The sequence below is a fragment of the Mustela lutreola genome, chromosome 18 (assembly GCF_030435805.1).
Source record: "Mustela lutreola isolate mMusLut2 chromosome 18, mMusLut2.pri, whole genome shotgun sequence".
Classification (NCBI taxonomy): Eukaryota; Metazoa; Chordata; class Mammalia; order Carnivora; family Mustelidae; genus Mustela; species Mustela lutreola.
In genome coordinates this window covers 39,747,501-39,767,067 of record NC_081307.1, presented here as the reverse complement: position 1 = coordinate 39,767,067, position 19,567 = coordinate 39,747,501, and the positions used below count along the sequence as shown (strand labels likewise).

At 44.3% G+C, this 19,567-nt stretch overlaps 1 protein-coding gene across 2 annotated transcripts in view; it reads right to left on the bottom strand.

Annotated features, from left to right (window-relative positions):
- Positions 1–19,567, bottom strand: part of CSMD1 (CUB and Sushi multiple domains 1) — a 1,947,613-nt gene that overhangs the window by 146,068 nt on the left and 1,781,978 nt on the right. For both annotated transcript variants that reach the window (XM_059156007.1, XM_059156008.1), the window contains exons 41-42: positions 16,667–16,876; positions 7,952–8,140 (exon numbers count right to left, since the gene is read on the bottom strand). In XM_059156007.1, the coding sequence (XP_059011990.1) occupies positions 7,952–8,140; positions 16,667–16,876 (399 nt within the window). The remainder of the gene's footprint in view (positions 1–7,951; positions 8,141–16,666; positions 16,877–19,567) is intronic.

Here is a 19,567-nt window from a genome sequence, read left to right as displayed (position 1 = left end):
CAAACTCTGATAGAGGGGTCGGAGTGCCTGCCACTAGCATGAATCTTCTGGAGCTTTCGAAGACTTGTTATGAAAGGTGTCGAATTTAGGTGGCAAAACTGGTGAAACTGCATCGTAAAATGAGAGAAATGAACCTTCTGTAGAAAACAGTGAGCGATGACAAGGCACGAGGTGGTACATGGTACGCTGCTGGGTTCATCACATAGAGGCATGGGTATGTCTAAGGGGGTGGGGAATGTTCCAGTGGAAAATACATTGAATCCGGCCCAAGTTTTGGGCAGAGTCATTAGGAGAAGGCACCATGGAGAACATTTTAGAAACGTTAAGGCATGAATATTGATAAGTGGGTTTGGAGGCCCTAAACCTTGCTTTGTAAAGTAGCAAAGCAAAGCACAGGGACAGCTATGATTTATGCAATGAGGCCATGATCTAGTCTGCGGTCATTCGGAGCTAGTCAGTGTCCCCAGAAGATGTCTTACTTTGTCTCACCTCCAAACTTCATGCAAAAGTTCACTCTGTATGAAAAGTCCAAAGGCTTTCCTCCTCCTCTGCTTCCAGGCTGAGCTGGTCCGTTTCTTCTCAGCTCAACTCAAAGGTCCTTCCACCTTGAAGGCAGCTGGCTCTGGCCGGCCACGTTTGTTCCCCTGCCATGGGGCTATCTGCTCTCACCACCGTGGGGCAGCGGCCAGAAGTCAGGGACGGTGCTCCTTTTCCCCCTTACCCACAGTCCACTCCCACGACGCCCCAGGGCCGAGCTCACACCACAATAAATGAGAGACAGTAGAGAGCAGACGGCCGACACCGAGTAAGACAGTCACCACAAAGTATTTCCGTACCGAGGGCACTGAAGGGAGGGGCCGGCAGCCCTGCTGGGGACGTGAGGGTCTGCACCCGCTCCTGACCCATAATCTGTGATCTCCAAGGCTTCCCTAGTGCATTTTCACCTTTCAAGGTGAATCTTAGACTCGTATAACCGTATTAAACACGGGCGCACCCTTCCCAATGGGGAAAAACACAACAAAACAAACATGAAGGATAAAGCCTTTCCAAGGACAAAAGAAACAATACGCTAATTTCCTTGGGAGGACACATTTCTGGCTTCTGATGTTCTTTACGTCACTTAATAGCTGTCGGACGCTGAACAAAGATATCCTTGCCATGATTTATGTGTGGTAGTCAAGTAACAGGTCCACCTTTTACGTATTCGAGGAGTTTTTGCTGAGAGTGTATCATGGACCAGGACGTGTGGGGTTAGAGCGGGGGACAGAGCGGAGAAGGTAGTGATGGAGAAGCTACCGAGCAAACGCTGAGTATAAAGGTCTACTTGTGCAAGTCCGATGAGGGAGAGAACAAGCCCTACTTGTCACGTGAGCTAATAACATTCCATGAACACATGTAATATGCCCCGAGGCAAACGCTGCTGTGGACTCTAGAGCAGAGAAAACAGGATACTAAGAAACATGAGGGGAAGTCTCCTTCTCTTCCCCTGAGCTGTCTGTGCTCACAAAGGAGGCTTCACCGTTCCTGCCGTGGCCCCAAAGGCATGTCTACATTTCCACATCTGGACGGAATTTCCATATCTGGGTGGAAAGTCACCCAAAGTCCACAGGGACAGAGGATGTGGGATCTAAGGTGGCATGAATCCTGAGGTGATCAGTCTTGAAGCCACTGTGAGGGGCACCTGGTCACCAGAGGATGGGCACAGCCCTGCCAAGCTGGGCACCTCGAAGCTCCTCACTGCCAGCCTGGGAGCCTGGTCACAGAGGGACAAGGGAGGCCACCAGCTGGCCGGACAGAGCACATGGGCATACTAGGCACTACGCTTCACCATCAGATGTGACGTGCTGTCAGACTGTCCCCCACTCCAGGAGCCAAAGAGTCACTAGACACACAGTCGCTCTTGTATTTGGGAGTGCCCACGGTGATGGGATTTCTAGTAAGAGACAAATATGCGGTCTTCCTCCCTGCTCTTCGCATAGGACTCTGGAAACCTTGGATAAAAGCTAAGGGATGAAAGACATAAAGGCATCCTTCATTATTCATAACAAGACCCTTTTGATCACACGTGAGCTATGAATAAGGGGACTAGGAAAGCACCAGGGATGGCGCTAGTTGCCGGGGAACCAGGTAAGTAATCGGAGGACGGGAAATCTCAGCTGCATCCTAACCTTCACAGAACTGAGGAGCTGGAGGTCGACTTAATCTCCACTGGCCAGTGATTTAATCATCATACGTCTGTAGTGAAGACTCCATAAAAACCCCAACGCATGGGGTCTGGAGAACCTCTGGGCTGGCGAACACTTGGGCAGCAGAAGGATGGTTCTCCCGGAGAGAATACGCCATCCTGCTTGTCTTCCAGCCCACCGCGGCCTCTGCATCTCCTCCATCTGGCTGCTTCTGAGTTATAGCCTCTGGACTGGTCTGTAACCTTTTTTATTTTTTTCCTTAAGATTTTATTTATTTATTTACTTATTTGACAGAGAGAGAGAGAGGGAAAGAGGCAGGGAGAGGGGTAGAGGAGGAAGCAGGTTCCCTGCCCAGCAGGGAGTCCGACACAGGGCTTGATCCCAGGACCCTGGGATCATGACCCCAGCCGAAGGCAGGCACTTAACAACTGAGCCACCCAGGCACCCCTGATCTGCAATCTTGTAAGTACAGTATTTTCCTGGGTTCTGTGAGTTGCTCTAGTAAAGTCATCCAGGAGGAGGAGGGAGTCATGGAGACCTGAATCACAGCCAGTCAATGAGGGGCACCAGTGACAGTCTGGACTTGGGACTGGCATCCAAACTGGGGCAGGGCAGGGGCAGCCTTGTGGGCCCGGGGGTTTCATCGGTGGGATCAGAAGCTCTCCTCGGGGAGACTATGCAGCGGTGTCACAGAATGGCTTGTTGTAGGATGAAGGCACCCACTGGCGGCCAGCAGGGTCAGAGGGAGTGTTGTTTACAACTCTTGACGCGCACGCCTGTGAAGAATAGGTTAGGAGGAGGGACTGCTGTGTGAGGTACGGTTATGGGAAAGAGTTATCAGGTTATTTCTGCATGTGATAATCCAGAGAAAACTATGGACATGAAGATGACTGTGTTGTCCGCTTGCAGCAAAATCTAGAGCCAGCATTAGGTACGGTGACTATGACGGAGGGGATGTCCAACCTGAATGTGTCATTCAGTGTGGAGTTTGTTCAGTGCCTACTTATATGTAAAATGCCCCCCGCCTCGTCCTCACTGCCTACCCCACTCCACTGGACGGGGCATCGCTGCCGTATCCCCGTGGATTCTGTTCACCTCACCCTGGTTTGAGGACGTGAGCTTTTAGGTGGCTCATACAAAAAGTGATGGGTGTGTCTCACCCGTTCCTGCCCATGGGAAACCAGGGCCAGAAGATATTGGAAGATGAGCTGGTGGCCAGGCTGGACCTCAGCACAGGGACGTGGAAACTCACCATCATTTCATTCCACCTGAGGACAGACTTGGGAAAAGTCAAGGGGCGCCAAGACATGTCTTTATTGGGCTCTTCCTCCACTTAAATGTGTACAAAGTGACTGTCTCTGAATTGAGATGGATAGAAAGAGCTTAAGTGATTTCAATCAGAAATTAAATTTTAAAAGCCCTAAATATCCACCAGGAAAGTTACAGATAATTTACAGATGGTTTTCTCCAGGATTATATTAAGATTTCTGCCTACCCTTCAACAGGAGGCTGAAGAAAAGCCTACAGCAGTGCACAACAAGTACCTACATTTGGCCTGGGTGTTTATGAATTTTAAACTCCTGACTGTTAACGTAACCAGGAACTGAATGCCTGATCTCGCTGGATGTGTGGAACTCTACAGGTATTTTTGACCTATTTTTTTTTCCTTCAATAACTTTGGTTTCCTTATGATGGTTTTTTGATAGGGGGACCTAGTGTACTCTATCTTAGGGACTGCTTCATAATGGAAATATTTAAAATAACATTTATAAGATAAATATTTTATATACTTTTCATAAATAGTATATACAATATATAACATAATATATTATAATATACATAAATAGTATAAATATTTATAAATATAAGTAAAAAGTATATTCTTCAGGATGCCATTTTTATTCTAAACTATTAGAAAAGATTATTTATTCAGCAATCAACTTGGTAAGCCTTAATTTTAAATATTATGTATATAACATCCTTTGGTTGGTTGAATTTCTCATGTCAATTATGCAGTCAAATAGCGTTCTGCTTACAAAATCTGTCGGTCTGAAAGACGTTGCTAACGTGATAATTGCAACGTATTAATTACTAATTATCTCTGTCCACATAGTTCCCACCAGTTATTACTGCATTTTAAGTTGAGCAACAATAGGACAGTACTTAACTTAAAAAAAAAAATCCTAAATGTATAACTACATAAATATTTCAGTGATAAAAGATTAGGTCAACAAAAAATCTAAAATTTTTAAACTGTGTAAGTAGAGATGCATATTTAATTGTCAAATTACATTTAGTAAACTCAATAAGTTTTTAATTGTCAAATTACATTTAGTAAACTAATAAGTCTTTTTTAACCATATTTTAACAATTATAATCCATCTTTTAAACTGAGACTTCTATATAATTATGCTATTGGAAAAAATAATGTCTTAATTTCTCAAGTCATTTTGAGACCTATTTTTTCTTTTTTATTTTAATAGATAGCATACTTTTAGTCCAGATTGTTTTCAGATGAATTTATAATACACCAACTTTACATAATAAATCCTTACACAATAAACATATTAATACTGTCACGTACCTATGAATTGGTTTAATAAATGCTTATGAAGACGGATGCCTTAAGATTCAGAATTCTTGACTCTTGATTGTTTAAATTGTTCACTTTTTACTAAAGATGCCAGAAGCTATTCAAAGTTTTCTATGTTTTGTTTTTTCCCAAGTATCTCTCATCTATTCTGAGATTCTTCTGAGGTTTATAGGGTTGGACCTTTGAAGATTGTTTCTAGTACATTTGTCCTATACACCACGAATAAGTCTGAACTAGAAATCCAATGTGAATTAACAAAATACACTTCAGGAGAGCTTCCCCCATAATCAGCAGTTTGCCCGTGTCTTATGAGGAGCGTAACCAAAGAATGGACATCTTATAGCCCATCACTGTCAGCGAACAAAGACACTGGGGAGGGTGTGTGCTATAGTGAGTGCTGAGTGTGTAAGCCTGACAATTCACAGACCTGTACCTCTGGGGCTACTAATACATTATAATGTTAAATATATATATATATATGCACACACACACACATACACATACATATATGTGTACATATATATATATATATGAAATAAAACAGATAAAATAACTTCTGTTATATAATAATACCCTCCGCTTATTTTTTGTGTGTGTTTTATCCAATATGGAGAAGATATTAAACATACATTGGCTGGTGCCTAGATAATTCACTTTATGATATAATTTTATTTGAATTTTATGTTTTGTTTTGTTTTTTATTTTATCTATGACATTATAGATATGAAGAGAGATATGATGGTAAAAATACTTAGGTAGTAAAGAATTTGACCTTGTCTATAGAGAGGTCTAGGCCTCTATTCTGGGGGCTGTGGGTTGGGAGGGGGGTTAAGAACACACCTGGTGGCGTGTCTTTATCTCATGTGGGTGCTGGCCATACCCGGTAGTTTCAGCATGGGCTGATTATGCCGGATGGATTCTAAGTTGCTGTCTTTGAGTTACAACATATCAGCTGGTCCGGAAGCTGACATCAACCACCAGGTCATCCATCCATCAGTCATACCTGCCTCAGGGAGCCCCAGTTAAAACCTCTGCTCACTAAGACTCAGGATGCTTCTCAGGTTGGCGATACTCGGGCACACTCTCACCCCTTGGTCCCTGAGATCAGTGATGCAGCCTCCTAGACTCTAACCTGGGCTTCTTTCCCCAGGATTTTCTCGTGCCCTTTCCTTCTTATAAACCACAAGCAGAGTCCACTAGCTTAGTGAGTTCTGTGAGTCGTCATAGTCAGTCGTCCAACCTCAGGATGGTCTGGGGCGGCTCTCAGTCCTTCAACTGGAGTCGGCAGGCCCTTAGCTTCAGTCTGGCCAACTCTGGGTAGTGTGACACATCACGACGTCATTATACAAGGTGCACCCCCTTTGGGCTACATCACAAACAATACACTTTGTTACTTTCACGCTCACAGAATAATTCTAAGCCAGCGGCTATTTCTATATTTGAAAACAGACCTCGACAAAGTGATGAAGCCTTTTTAAATGTTTAATTCTACATTTTTATATCAAGCCAAGCCGTCTTCCATGTGTATATGAATACAAAGAACTCAGGTGAACATTACAAATAAGAAAAGGGCTTAATTGTGATGATTCCGAGTATTTCATAGATATGCAAATAAATGAATTTTTAAATGGGGAGTAGTAAAGAGGTTTTTAAGTGTTTTAATAAAAAGCACTAGATATACTGATGCTATATTAGTTTTATAAAGTAATTTTTTAAATGTTGTTTTATATGTTATTAAATTTGCATTAGATTGGGGTAACTTAATTTTTATTTCTTTTTTTAAGATAAGGAATTAAAAATACAGCTAAAGTTCTTTTTTCATAGTTTTTTTATAATAATATAGAATGGAAAAATACAGGTGAAAAATATAATTTAAAAAGTCCAACAGTGGTTTTGTTTTGTTTTTAACTTTTTCAGAAGAAATTCAAACACAGCCAAGTTCCCTTTCTTATATTACCGGTGGGATATAAGTGTTTAGCATTTCAGATGGCCACAGAGTTGATAATTTCTTTATTTTTTTCTTTTTTTAAAGATTTTATTTATTTATTTGACAGACAGAGATCACAGTAGGCAGAGAGGCAGGCAGAGAGAGAGAGAGGAGGAAGCAGGCTCCCTGCTGATCAGAGAGCCCGATGCGGGACTCGATCCCAGGACCCTGAGATCATGACCTGAGCCGAAGGCAGAGGCTTTAACCCACTGAGCCAGCCACATACCCCTTCATTATTTTTTCATTCAAAGGTTTCTGTATTACATGTTCTAATATTAGGTTTACAGGAACTTTTCTGTTTCATATGTTTGTCTCATAAACAAAGCACTTGGTGTGCTTTGGTGACATTACCAAAATTTCAAAATCATCTAAAATATCAGGTAGTCAAAGAGAAGCTTCAAAGAAGTGATTCCTGCTCAGACTAGGGATATTTGATGAATCCAGAGTTCCGTCCGTCACCACCTGATCCCCACGTCTCCCAAGAAACCCTGACTGACCATCACGCACTATTGAAATGCACTACTTTTTTCCTAAGACAGTGTCTACACCCTGTCTTTGCTTCCGCTTTTTTTTTCTACCCTGGATACTCCATCTCTGAGTAGAAAAATCATATATATATATATATATATATATATATGTGTGTGTGTGTGTGTGTGTGTGTGTGTGTGTGTATACACACACACTTCAAGGCCCACTACAAAAATAAAATCAGTTTTCTTAAATATAAAAGCAATGTATGATTATTGTAAAAGTTTAACAATAAAAATGGAAAAAACAGTTGAGGGTAAAATTTATAAGCATCCTTTCCTCCATAATTTGGAGGGACGACTGTAATTCTAAGTACTGCCCCATCATGAAGATGTCCCTGGTCACTTCGCAAGCCAGCGCCCTCCTTCTCCATGCAGTCGTCCAAACACTGTCCTTGGGTCTGGTTTGTGTTACACATGTTTGCATTTATTACTTTGTTTTCTTTACAATTTCCATGAGGGCAAGGCCTGTTTATGCATATTAATTTACTGGCGTATGATATATTCCTGAAATAGTAAGTAGAATGAGTTTAATGTAATAGATTCCTAATCAATATTTGTTGAGTAAATGAAAGGATTTTTAAATATCTCCATTTAATAATTAACGCACTACTATACACACGAAAAATTAAATTGTTGCCAAGAACGGTTAGCCTACCGTCACATCTCGGAAAGGGATAATTCCAGTTTCTGTTGATCCCGTGCTGACAGGTGAGGACTGGGTGGCCAAGCAGAATGTACCCGGGGTAACACTCGAACGAGATGGACTGTCCCACGCTGTAGTCCGCGTTGACCATGTAACCATTCTGAAAAGGAGGTGGGTCCGGGCAGTTCTGGAGTTCGTAGGCTGGAAGGGACAGAATGAAGCTCGTGCGTAAGATGTTAGGTAGTCTGGGTGCAGAAGGCTGTGATCACACACGGTTTCTTAAGACGAACATTTTCAGTAAGTTTTTTTTTTTTTTCCCTTAAGATTTTATTTATTTATTTGACAGACAGAGATCACAAGCAGGCAGAGAGGCAGGCAGAGAGAGAGAGAGAGCAGGAAGCAGGCTCCCCATGGAGCAGAGAGCCCAATGTGGGGCTTGATCCCAGGACCCTGAGATCATGACCTGAGCCAAAGGCAGAGGCTTTAACCCACTGAGCCACCCAGGTGCCCCTTCAATAAGTATTAAAACGTATCTTCTCCAAGTTGCCGCTCACCATCCTAAGTAAAACAGCTAATTATCAGTAGTAACAGAATTATAACAACTTCCAATTAATAAGTAGCTAACTGCATGCTTTAGAACCTGGAAAGCACATACCAACAATACATTTGATGGTGGTTTACCTTGGAAGAAAAGTAGATGGTGTGAATTGACTTTTTAAGAAAAGTAAAACAAATGATAGTAAAAATTGCCCATAAAGAATGTCAGGCGAATGTGGACCTAATTTCCTTCTAATTTAAAAGAGAATTATACTAGCACTCCAGTCTAAGTGTTGTTGACTAAGAAATAATGTGGTTCTTATGTTTTGATTTATTGATTGTTCATCACAAATAAAATTTTAAAAATTTATTCCATTTTCTAATTTTAAAAAATTTAAAAATCTATTTTCTATTGTGGATGCTGAGAAAATTCAGGCCATCCCACCTCAAGTTTAGCTGATGTGGGAAACAGAGGCAGAAGAAAATCATTAAAATTCCTCACCTATTGACAAGCCCTTCAAACAGACAGAGTGGGGGACTCAACTGCCCTCACCTTGAGGTTTTGCTAAGGACAGTCCTAGCCTGAGCAACCCTCTACCCCGACAGGTCCCACCAGAATCCTGTAAGTCTACTTTAACAATTGCTTTAGGAAACTTTATCTCTAAACCTCCAAGATAGTGTCGAGAATCATTCCCAAGCATGTGGCCCACTGATACATCTAAAGGGTCTCATGGGAAGATTTTTATTATTGGTAATAAATAACCTTTCTCCCAACAATAGCTAGGCCCTCAAGGTCCTGGAGACCTTGCTTCCAAAAATCCTTGGAGACTTACATCATCCATAATCCCCTCTGTCGTCACCCACCGCCGAGTCCACCCCTACTCTGCCTTTAAAAACTCTGACTGTAATCTGGCTCAGGGTCCAAGTCCCTACTCCGCTGTGTCGGGTATACTTGGGCCCAGGCTTAAGCTTGTCAAATAAATCCTCGTGTGATTGCATCGGTGCTTGGCTCCTTGGTGGTCTCTCAAACACGAAAACTCGGGCATAACACTATCTTTTTTAAAAGTTCCTGTAGAACTTTTTAAAGTTCTGTGAAGTTGACACACAGTGTCGCTGCAAATTCCAGAATCGTGAAATACATTTTAAATTGTAACAGTATAGTTAAACCCTCTCTGTATTTAGCAGATTAAATAATCCTTAATTTCATTTCATTACTTATTTTGATATTTGCAACTGTATGTGTCCGGACAAGAGTCAGATAAACAGCTCAGGCATGACTGCAAGCAGGAAACAGAAATCAGGAGATGCATCAATGCCAAGGTCTTTCAGCAGCTGCAGATAATGCGCGGCACTGGCTCCCGCAGGGTGTGGAACAAGGAAGAACCTGGAGGGAGACAAAGTCCCCCCAGGGGGCCATGCAGGAATCCACCTGTCCCACAAGTCCACTCAGATGTCCCCTGGACTAGCACAGGAAGCGGGAGGGCTGTCGGCTCTCCAAGGTCAGAGTGGAAATCTCATAGGGTGGTCCAGGCAGGGGACTTCATAAACTGTGGTGTGCTAAAAATCTATTCCATTTTATTTGTAGCACATCTGATGATTAATAGGGAATTACACGCACGATAGAGGGATACTAAGAGGAAAGGGGTTGCTGGAGGATTCTTAACTCACCATCCTCTTTTGAATGGAGGCTTTAGAACTCAGTGTGGATATAAAACTTTCCTTTATACAAAATCAAAAATTTGCCAATAATATTATGAGTTTTCTGGGGCTGCTTTTTTGGTGAGGCTACATTATAACACGGAATTCCTAAGACCATAAGAAGGAGAAATTACCTAGTTAAGGACTTCTTCCGGCACCATAATCACAATTATTAATGAAATTCAAAGCTCTCATAATTGTTTGCAAAAGAAAAAGGGCTTTTAGCTCGCAAATTTGGGATTTGCAATCTAGCATCAAGAGAATATTCGCACAGCCTACAAAGGTGTTATCTAATTTTATTTTTCTTCATCTTATAAACTATAATATTTGACTGTGGAAATCTACTCCTACAAAGTACCAGACTTCAAGAGAAAAAAATCTAGAGCCGTCCGAAAGAAAAGAGCGTTCTAACCTATGCAAAAAAAAAAAAAAATTTGCCTTGAAGGAACATGCCTCACAGACCAGTGGCATGTCTGTCCTTATCAATTGCTTTATAAAATCATCACCTCCTGCTTGAAAACTAGTAGCTTAGAAAACTGTGCAGTGAGTATGAAAATAGGGACTGTTCGGACAGAAAACCAGCCCAAATCAGCGTGTCTCCCTCTCTTGCCACTACATACGCATGAACACACAGAAGCACACATAGGTGCACATGCACACGTACACACCTGCACACAAGAACCCCCCACACGTTCACACACACACACTGGCAGGTCCGTAGACGTTCACTCACGCACGTGCACACACACACACACACACACACACACACACTCCTCTTCTCTTCCCCTTGCTGTGCCCCTTCATCCACGGTGTGTGACATGCCTGCTTGCAACCTTGTTCTTTGGGTCTAAATTTACTTTACGGACCCACGTTCACGAAAAGAACAGGATCCCACACTGTGTCTCAACGAGCAGCTGGTTTCCTTCCTTATCAGACTCTTTCAGAATGAGAGCAGCAGTTTGTTCTCACTCTTGTTTTGCTTGAAATATAATAAACTCTAACACACGGCACAGCTGCTAATAAACCCACAGACACGCACACACGTGTTCAATGGACGGCGGGTACCGCGTGGGAAGGATAGAATAAAACTTCCTCCCGCAGGGCGCCTCCTCACTGGAAGATCCTATGCACAGTCGGCAGTGCCACCGGGGCACCGACACAAGCTTCAATTATGACAATATGTCACCAACGAGGGCACAGATAATAGAGGCTCCTCATGCGTCGTCATGTGAAGGAGCGGTTAAGCCACATGCACGCAGACTGCCCCGTGTCCGCTCGCAGCTGCAGCCTGTGCCACGCGGGAAGGCTGCAGACGCGCCCACCTCTGAAGCCTCCTCAGGTGTGCGACTTCCCGCCGCGTGAAAAAGCCCGGCTGGGGGCCCAGCAGCAGCTAAGCCACCTGGCAGCTGGTCGGATCTCGGCGGGCACCGCCCACGAGCTCCCTGTGTCCTAGACCGGCCGTTAGGGCCGCTGGCACGGCCGAGCTCTCTGCCCGAGTAACAAGGTAATGACCCTGGCTCTCACCTGGAGTCCGATGACCCCCTCCCCACCCCAGTGCTCCTTCTCAGTTACCTAAACCCCCTGACCCTAGGCCCTCCTGCTGAAGCCGGCCTCCACCTGCGCTAAGGTCTCAGCCGATCCCATGCTTTTGGGGTAGCCTGGAGCCCCGGCTGGGGTGGGAAGCCAAGCGGCCTGCTCCGGACGGCGACGACGATCCTATCTCGTGCTTCGACTGACCAAGGAGGAGGGCTCAGTCGACTTTTCTCGTGGAGAAATGTCTGATTTTAATCAAAAGGAACTGTTGGGAGTCTCAGAGACAACACACTGCCCTGAGAATCCACTTCCTCGACCGCCTCAGAAGCTTGGGGAGCACCGACTGGGGAGGACCGACTGGGGAGCACGCAGCGAATCTCACCTGAGATGCAGGCTCCTGAAGGTGCCGTCACCCAGGAGACACAGCTGACATGTGCTGTCCAGTGCGTTGGGGTGCAGACGGACGGTCTCCTAAGGGAGGAGCCAACTGAGACCGTTACCTCTGCTTTCGGCCAACCCACAAAAGGAAGAGCAAATCCGCACTATCTGCGGGAGAAGGCGGGTCAGCTTGCAAGGCGGACCACCACTGCGGGGGGCACTTCCTGCCTCTAGAACTAGGATGCCCGAGAGGAGGTGGGAATGGATGCAGCTACCAGCTGTGCACGGCTTTAAGCATTTTTTTAAAGATTTTATTTATTCATTTGAGAGAGAGAGAGACAGTGAGAGAGAGCATGAGCAAGGAGAGGGTCGGAGGAAGAAGCAGACCCCCTGTGGAGCTGGGAGCCCGAAGCGGGACTCGATCCCTGGACTCCGGGATCATGACCTGAGCCGAAGGCAGTCGCCCACCCAACCGAGCCACCCACGCGTCCCTTTAAGCATTTTTTTAAATGTGAGAGAATCGTCCGTAGAAAGAGCTGCCTGTTGAGAACTTGATTCGCACACGTAGATGGGGGAGGACAGAGTAGACACCAGCCCCGCCCTTCCTGTCCACCCAGGGCAGCTCCGGGGTCACGGCGAAAGCAAGGAGAGCGACCCGTTTTAGAAGCACAGGAGTTCCGTGCAGGAAAGTGCGGTGGTGTGGACTAGGAGCAGTGAGCGCGCCTGCGTGGACAGCTCGAAGGTACCTTCAGCGGCTCACTGCGCAGAGAGGCAGTTTGATTGCCTTTCCTCCTGAAGGGGAAAAAATCTGCTTCTACAAAGCAACATCTCTTTTTTCTCCCAGAGTCAATTCCCTCAAATTCCACAGTTTTAGGATTCAATAAATGAATAAATAAAAAAAAATAAAGGTGCTTAGTACCTAGAGCAAAAGGAAAATGAAGAAGAGTAGCTCGTCGAAGAAAGAAGGCGTTTTTACTCCCTAGTGCTAAAGTAATTAAAATTACCTAGTTCTTTTCTGGCATGACATTATTACATGCTAATGTAAGAAGGAGACACAGAGAGAGAGGAATATTCAACTTCTCCAAATGCTGACTTACAAACACTGAAAGCAAGAGAGAGTCACTAAAATTCTTAATGACCCCAAATTTCACAAACATTCTGAAAACCTCAGTACCAATAAGCCCACACCCATAGGAAAAGAGGAAGAAAACACACTGGATTTTATCTTCCACCAGGAATCCTTTGTTTGGGTCTAGGAAAATAACTATTATCGACACCTATCAATCTCAAGCAACGCGGCCTCATGTGTCTAATCACAGGTGTGCAGTGGGAATGCCAGTGGAATTGCGCCATGGTCTTCCCGATGTCTGCTATATTTTCCAAAATCTAAAGAACTGATAAATATCTTCACGCTACCCTTCTGTTTTCAGTCTTTGACTTAGAAATAGGGCACATGAACTCAATTTTATTCAACACGGCTCTTCACCTTCCGTATCTCAAGTTCTGCATAAGTCATTTAACTTCTGGACAGCTACATCCACTGTACCATTTTTGACCTTTCCACGGCCATAAATAAATGACAGGGTTTCAGAACAAGGGATATGGCAGAGACATCGTTCAGAATGACAAGTTTTATCTGCATGACTTATGCATCTTCGTACGAGTTATTAATTATAAACTTAACTTATAAATTCAAGTAGGACCTAGAATTTTGATGTGACATACCAGTCAGAATGGTGTCATTTTGGCCATTTATAAATTTCATGAAATGAGAAACACTGATAAGGTCCCTAACTGCCATCCCTGTCAGATATGATACGCTTCAAGAAATTGGAACACCTCAAATTCATGTTCCCATTCGTTTTATTTAACTTATGTTTACAGCTCTAATTTATAGGAAATTAATTGCCTACAATAAAAGGATATCTTTCTTAGGAAGTATTTGCTTAGTTATTTATTTTTTGATGTGGATACTTAGAGTCAGGCATCAAGTAAATAAAACATTTGCTCAGGCAACCAGATGTTTGGTCTAGATGAGAATTCACCAAATACAACGTTTGAAGGCCACAGAGGCAAAACCAGCGATCAAAGCTCGCAGGGACTACAGGAAACTTCTGAAATCAATGCCTTCCCTCTGTGGGGGCTGCCACTAGAACACCTGGGGGAGCTGTCCCTCTGTGCAAACACAGACCGAAAGTTTGCAGATTCTGACACTGCAAGATACAGGAAAGTGGATCTATGGAAATTTTGCAAATTGTATGAAATCTGATTCTAAATATTTAAAAGTTAAATTTAAAAAATAATATTTGGGGGTGCCTGAGTGGTGCAGTCTTTTAGCGTCTGCCTTCAGATCAGGTCATGGTCCCAGGGTCCTAGGATCAAGCTGTGCATCGGGCTCCTGGCTCAGCAGAAAGCCTGCTTCTCCCCCTGCTGCTCCCCCTGCTTGTGCTCTCTCTTGTTGTGTCTCTCTCTCATAGAAATTAAGCCTTTAGAGAAAATATATATAATAATATTGTGCTAGCCAATGGCAGCAACGTATGACCTCTCGTCTAGATAATTTCTATTTAGACTCTGTGTGTGTGTATGTATTTATTTTAGACCATTCTTTTTGGATTCAAGTAATTGAAAGCTTTAAAAATGGGTAGATATGGCCTAAATCACCCTACCTGGAAAAAGCAAAAGAAATAAAACAAAAAACATTTTTGAACTCTGGAGGTTAGCGTTATGTAAGATAAAGTGTAGTTTCAAAACTATACTAAAGTATAGTTCCCAAACTTTCACGTAAATTCATGGGAATTTGTATTTGATTTTTGGAGGCCAAAAGGAAAGACAAGTTAAATTTTGAATTCAGTATTAAAAATATGTACAATGAAGAAGGCTTTTCAAAAGTTCTTGAGACAAAAGAGATAAATCACTTAATCGGAAGTTTGTGGAAGACATGGTAATTACGCACATCTTTCTTGACTCACACATCAAGATCATGCCAACTGAGGAACAGACGGCACCTTATAAGAACCAAGTTTAAAATGATGATCATGGGGGCACCTGGGTGGCTCAGTGGGTTAAGCCTCTGCCTTTGGCTCAGGTCATGATCTCAGGGTCCCGGGATCGAGCCCCACATCGGGCTCTCTGCTCAGCGGGGAACCTGCTTCCTCCTCTCTCTCTGCCTGCCTCTCTGCCTGCTTGTGATCTCTGTCAAATAAATAAAGAAAAAATCTTTAAAAAAAAAATAAATAAATAATAAAATGATGATCATGAACATAATGTGTGCTGCTGTATGTGTGCGCGTGTGTCTCTGTGTGCACCTGTGTGTGTGCGTGTGTACGTTTACATGCCTATGAGTGTGTGTGGCCCTGTGTGTGCATGAGTCTGTGTGCGTACATGTGTCTGTTCACACCTGTGTGTGTGCATATGCCTGTGTATGTGCCCCATGTATGTGTGTGCAGCTGTGTCTCTCTGTGTGCACTTGTGTGTGTGTCCCTGTGAGTACATGAATATGCTTGTTCACCCCTATGTGTACGCACACACCTGTGTATATGTGTGCACCTGAGTGTGCATGTGTGTGTGCATGCGCACCTCCCAAGCAGGAGGTGACACTTTCCTAAGGGGCGAGAGGAGGAGTTCGAGCTGGAAGCAATGAAGACCCTGCGCACCGAGGCTCGGTCATGCCTCCTGCCCTGTTCCTCCCCGGCCCCGCCTTCATTCTCCCGTTTTGGCCACCTACGTGGACTTTGTATTTGAAGGGACCCCAAGTTTGGAAATCTAAATGTATATTTTATATTTAAGTAACGACTTAAGTAACAATGTCTAAAACTTCAACATAAAATACCATCACCTTTTAGTAAGAAAATAGTAAAGCCCTTAATTTCAAAGACAGTCTACGGAATTAAAGAAAGCAAGGATTTAGCCACGTTGAAAAACAAGAAAGCAAGCCCTATTGACATTCTCAGCTTCGTCTGACTTAACAATATTCAAGAAAGGCCTCCTAAATTATTGGGTACGAGAGGAAAATGTCGAACTTTCTCCCATGTTAGAAATGGCTCGATAATGCTGGGTTCAGACTCATCTAAAAGTCTTATATTTAGATGGTTTGAGAAAAGCAGAAATCCAGGCACTGGACTGGTTCTCTGACGTCATGTGAAACGGCTTCAATAATACCTTTAGACACTCTTTTGAGCTGAGGCAAGGTCCCAAGCATGAGGGCCGCTGCCAGTCCCACAGCCACTGGGAGCGGACTCTCCACTCCTTGGTCCGGAAGGGACACGATGGACCCGCGGCTCAGAGGACAGTGACAAGAGGGAGGAGGTGTGATGCTGAGTGGGTGACTCAGGAGTGTGATGTCGGCCGTGGGGAGGCAGTGACCGCTGGCAAGGCTTGAGCGTGAGGCTGTGGGGACGGCCAGGCGGGCGGGCTGTGCTCCCCCTCCGTGCCTCCGTTTGTGCGGACACGGACAGCCTCGGCTCTGTGACGTGGCTGGAAGCCCCTGGGCCCAGCTACACACAGTTGTCACCAAACACGGAGGTCTGGATTTCAGTACCATCTCAAGCGAGGAGGTATGTCTGCACTTCGTGGATCCCTTACCTTGGTAAGTGAGCTTAAACCCTTGCCGGTTCTGGGAGTGGTCGCTGTAGAAGTGGATGCGCGTTTCGTGCGTCGTACTGAGCAGGGCCGAGGGGGGGTCCGGACCACTGAACTGCCCAATCATGGGGCTCGTGTGGTAGGGGCCGTTTTGTATTTCCAGGTAGTCATGATTAGCTTCCGTAGAAAAATTCAGAAACTGAATATGTGCACCTGGGAAAAAACACGCAAAATTAATGGAAATGACTACCAGAATGTGTGAGATCAATGCTTATCCAAAGTGATTCAAGCTCTATCGGTCTCCCCACACTGATTCTCCAGGAGGCAGAACAGCTCAGTCTGGGTGCCAGACAGCTCCCAGCTCCGGCCACAACACACCTTGGTTCAGTGTCGCCTGTGCCACCCACTGGCGATGTGACCTTTGTCTGTGTCATTAACGTCCCTAAAGTCAGCGGCTTGGTCCAGTGTGATTACAGGAGTACATCACAGAGACATGAGGTTACAATACTTAGAATAATGACTGGCACTCGCATCTGGCAATGATTTTGTCCAGCCCTGTTACATTATTACAGCCGTAAACGCAAGGTTGTAATTCTGTGTCTAATCATCCGTGCGCTCATTTACAACTTTATCGAGAAAGAAGCCAAAATGGGTCTAAGAAAATGCCCTAGCCATTCCAAGTGGACTTTAAATGGATGGTCGTCCCGCCACACAAGAGACTTGCTAATTTAACAAGGGATCATTCCAATTGTGTCATGCACACGAAGCACACTACGGATGTTTGCAAGAAACCCGATCCAGAAATCCCACGGTAATTTACACACTTCAGTCAAGAGCCTGGCTCGGGTCGCACACTACAGGACTGTCCAAATGACCAGCGTCACTGGTATCATGTTCATCTTAGAGGATAATTTAGAAGCATTTAGAGGAAATTCCTCTTGATAATTTAGGAGAATGTCAGATTTAGAGGAAATCAAAATCAGAATCATTTAGTTATTTATTATAACTTCGTGGAATTTTTTGAAAATTTATTTGACTACTGTTACTGAAATATTTTAAGTCACTTAAATAGTTGACAGAGGGCTCGAAGGGCATTAAACATAAATCCATGCAACTAATTTAGGTTTATAAAGCCTAAACTGAGAATTCCAATAGCCATTACCAATTATTCTCCCAACTCGTGAGAAAAGCATCACTCTGTGTAATTCTCTCCCTTGATCATTAAGAGAAGCTTTATTTTTACTTCTCATCTAATATATCTGACACACGCTTGCTAGGTCTGGAAAACTGAAGATAATGCTTACATGGGTTGCCTCACGTAAGTGTTCGTGAGGAGTAAAAGGATAATAAACATTTCTGCTTAGGTCCTGATGGGGAATACAGTTACCACGAGCGGCATTCAGTGCAAAAGGAGGAAGAAAAGTCCAAGTAGAGTAGGAAAGAAACACAGGCACTCAGGACACAGATCGTGATCCCAGAAGAATGATTCTATCGATGATGGAGAGAACTTTGCGAGGAAGCATTGAGGGATAAGCAGTGGCCCTTTGTCTGGGAGTAAATGTGAGGCCAACCAATGAGCAAACACTTTTCTCGCAATTACCCAGCAAAGTCCTTATCAGTACCATCACGATTCGACAGGCGAGCAAGCGAAGGCCCTGAGTGCTGGGTATTATGTCCAGGGCAGCAACGGACACGCAGGGCTACATTCACACCTGAGCCCAGCTGGCGAAACGCTCATGTTCCTAGTTTGCAAACGGGCTGCGCGAGAGCTAACAACCTCAAGACGCTGGAAATATTCCAGTTCTGATTGGAGAAGACCGCTTATGTTAAGTCTGTTCAACCGTGACAAGGAGAGGAAGGATGGAAGGAATAGAATGTGCGAAACCTCAGGCTGGCTCAGTTGGGAAAGTGTGTGACTCTTGATCTCAGAGCCAGGAGTCCAAGCCTTACCTTGGGTGTAGAGATTCCTGAATATAAGATAAGATAAAATAAAATAGACTTAAAAAAATAAAACAACATGGGAAACTTTAGGAAGGGAACCAGGAAGCAAGAAGCAGGAGGAAAACCTGGCCTGAGGGAAAGATCTTTAACCAGTCAATCACAACTTAGAAGCATCTTAGAATGAGTCAGTAAATTCCTGTGACACTAGCAGCACCTGAGCCGTCCGGGAAGAGGGATCCTGGTCTGCCCTGGTCTCGGCCACCGCAGTGTTACAGACAACATAGGAGTAGGCGGTACTGCTACAACCTAAAACATGTCTGTGAATATTTTTAAAATGTTAAGTAATTAACTTTATTGAAGAACCATCAATGAAGTGTTCATTTTTTCCCCTAAATTTCAACAAATATGTGGGTCAAATTTGGAAGCAGAAAAAAGCAGGGGGGGATTGAGGGAGGGGGGAGGAGGGAGGGGGGAGGGGGAGGAGGGAGGGGGGAGGGGGGAGGGGGAGGAGGGAGGGGGGAGGAGGGAGGGGGGAGGAGGGAGGGGGGAGGAAGATACTTAATTTAAAGAGGGAGGAGGGGAGGGAGGACTAGTGGATCTCTGGGCTCTGAAGGCCTCGTCCACACTCAGGCAGCTGAGCTCCTGGACCACTTAGCAACCTGCACATGCACTGGATTGATTCCCTCGATCACTGTTGAATTAGAAACAAGGTTTCCTTTTGTAGCAGGGCCCAGAGATCTGATAAAAGAGCTTATTACTAATAACCTGTCCTTTTTCTGAGTGAGTCTGTGCCTAGGTCAGGGCTGCTGAGCCCTGTGGTCTAGAATTTCAGGGACACCTGTCACATTCATCACTGTGAAGCATAACGCAGACATGGGAGCAACCACAAACAAACCCAAAATTATTGACATTTCTGTCCATGTCCCAAAGTGCGACGACCATGGGGAATTAGCACGAGACCAG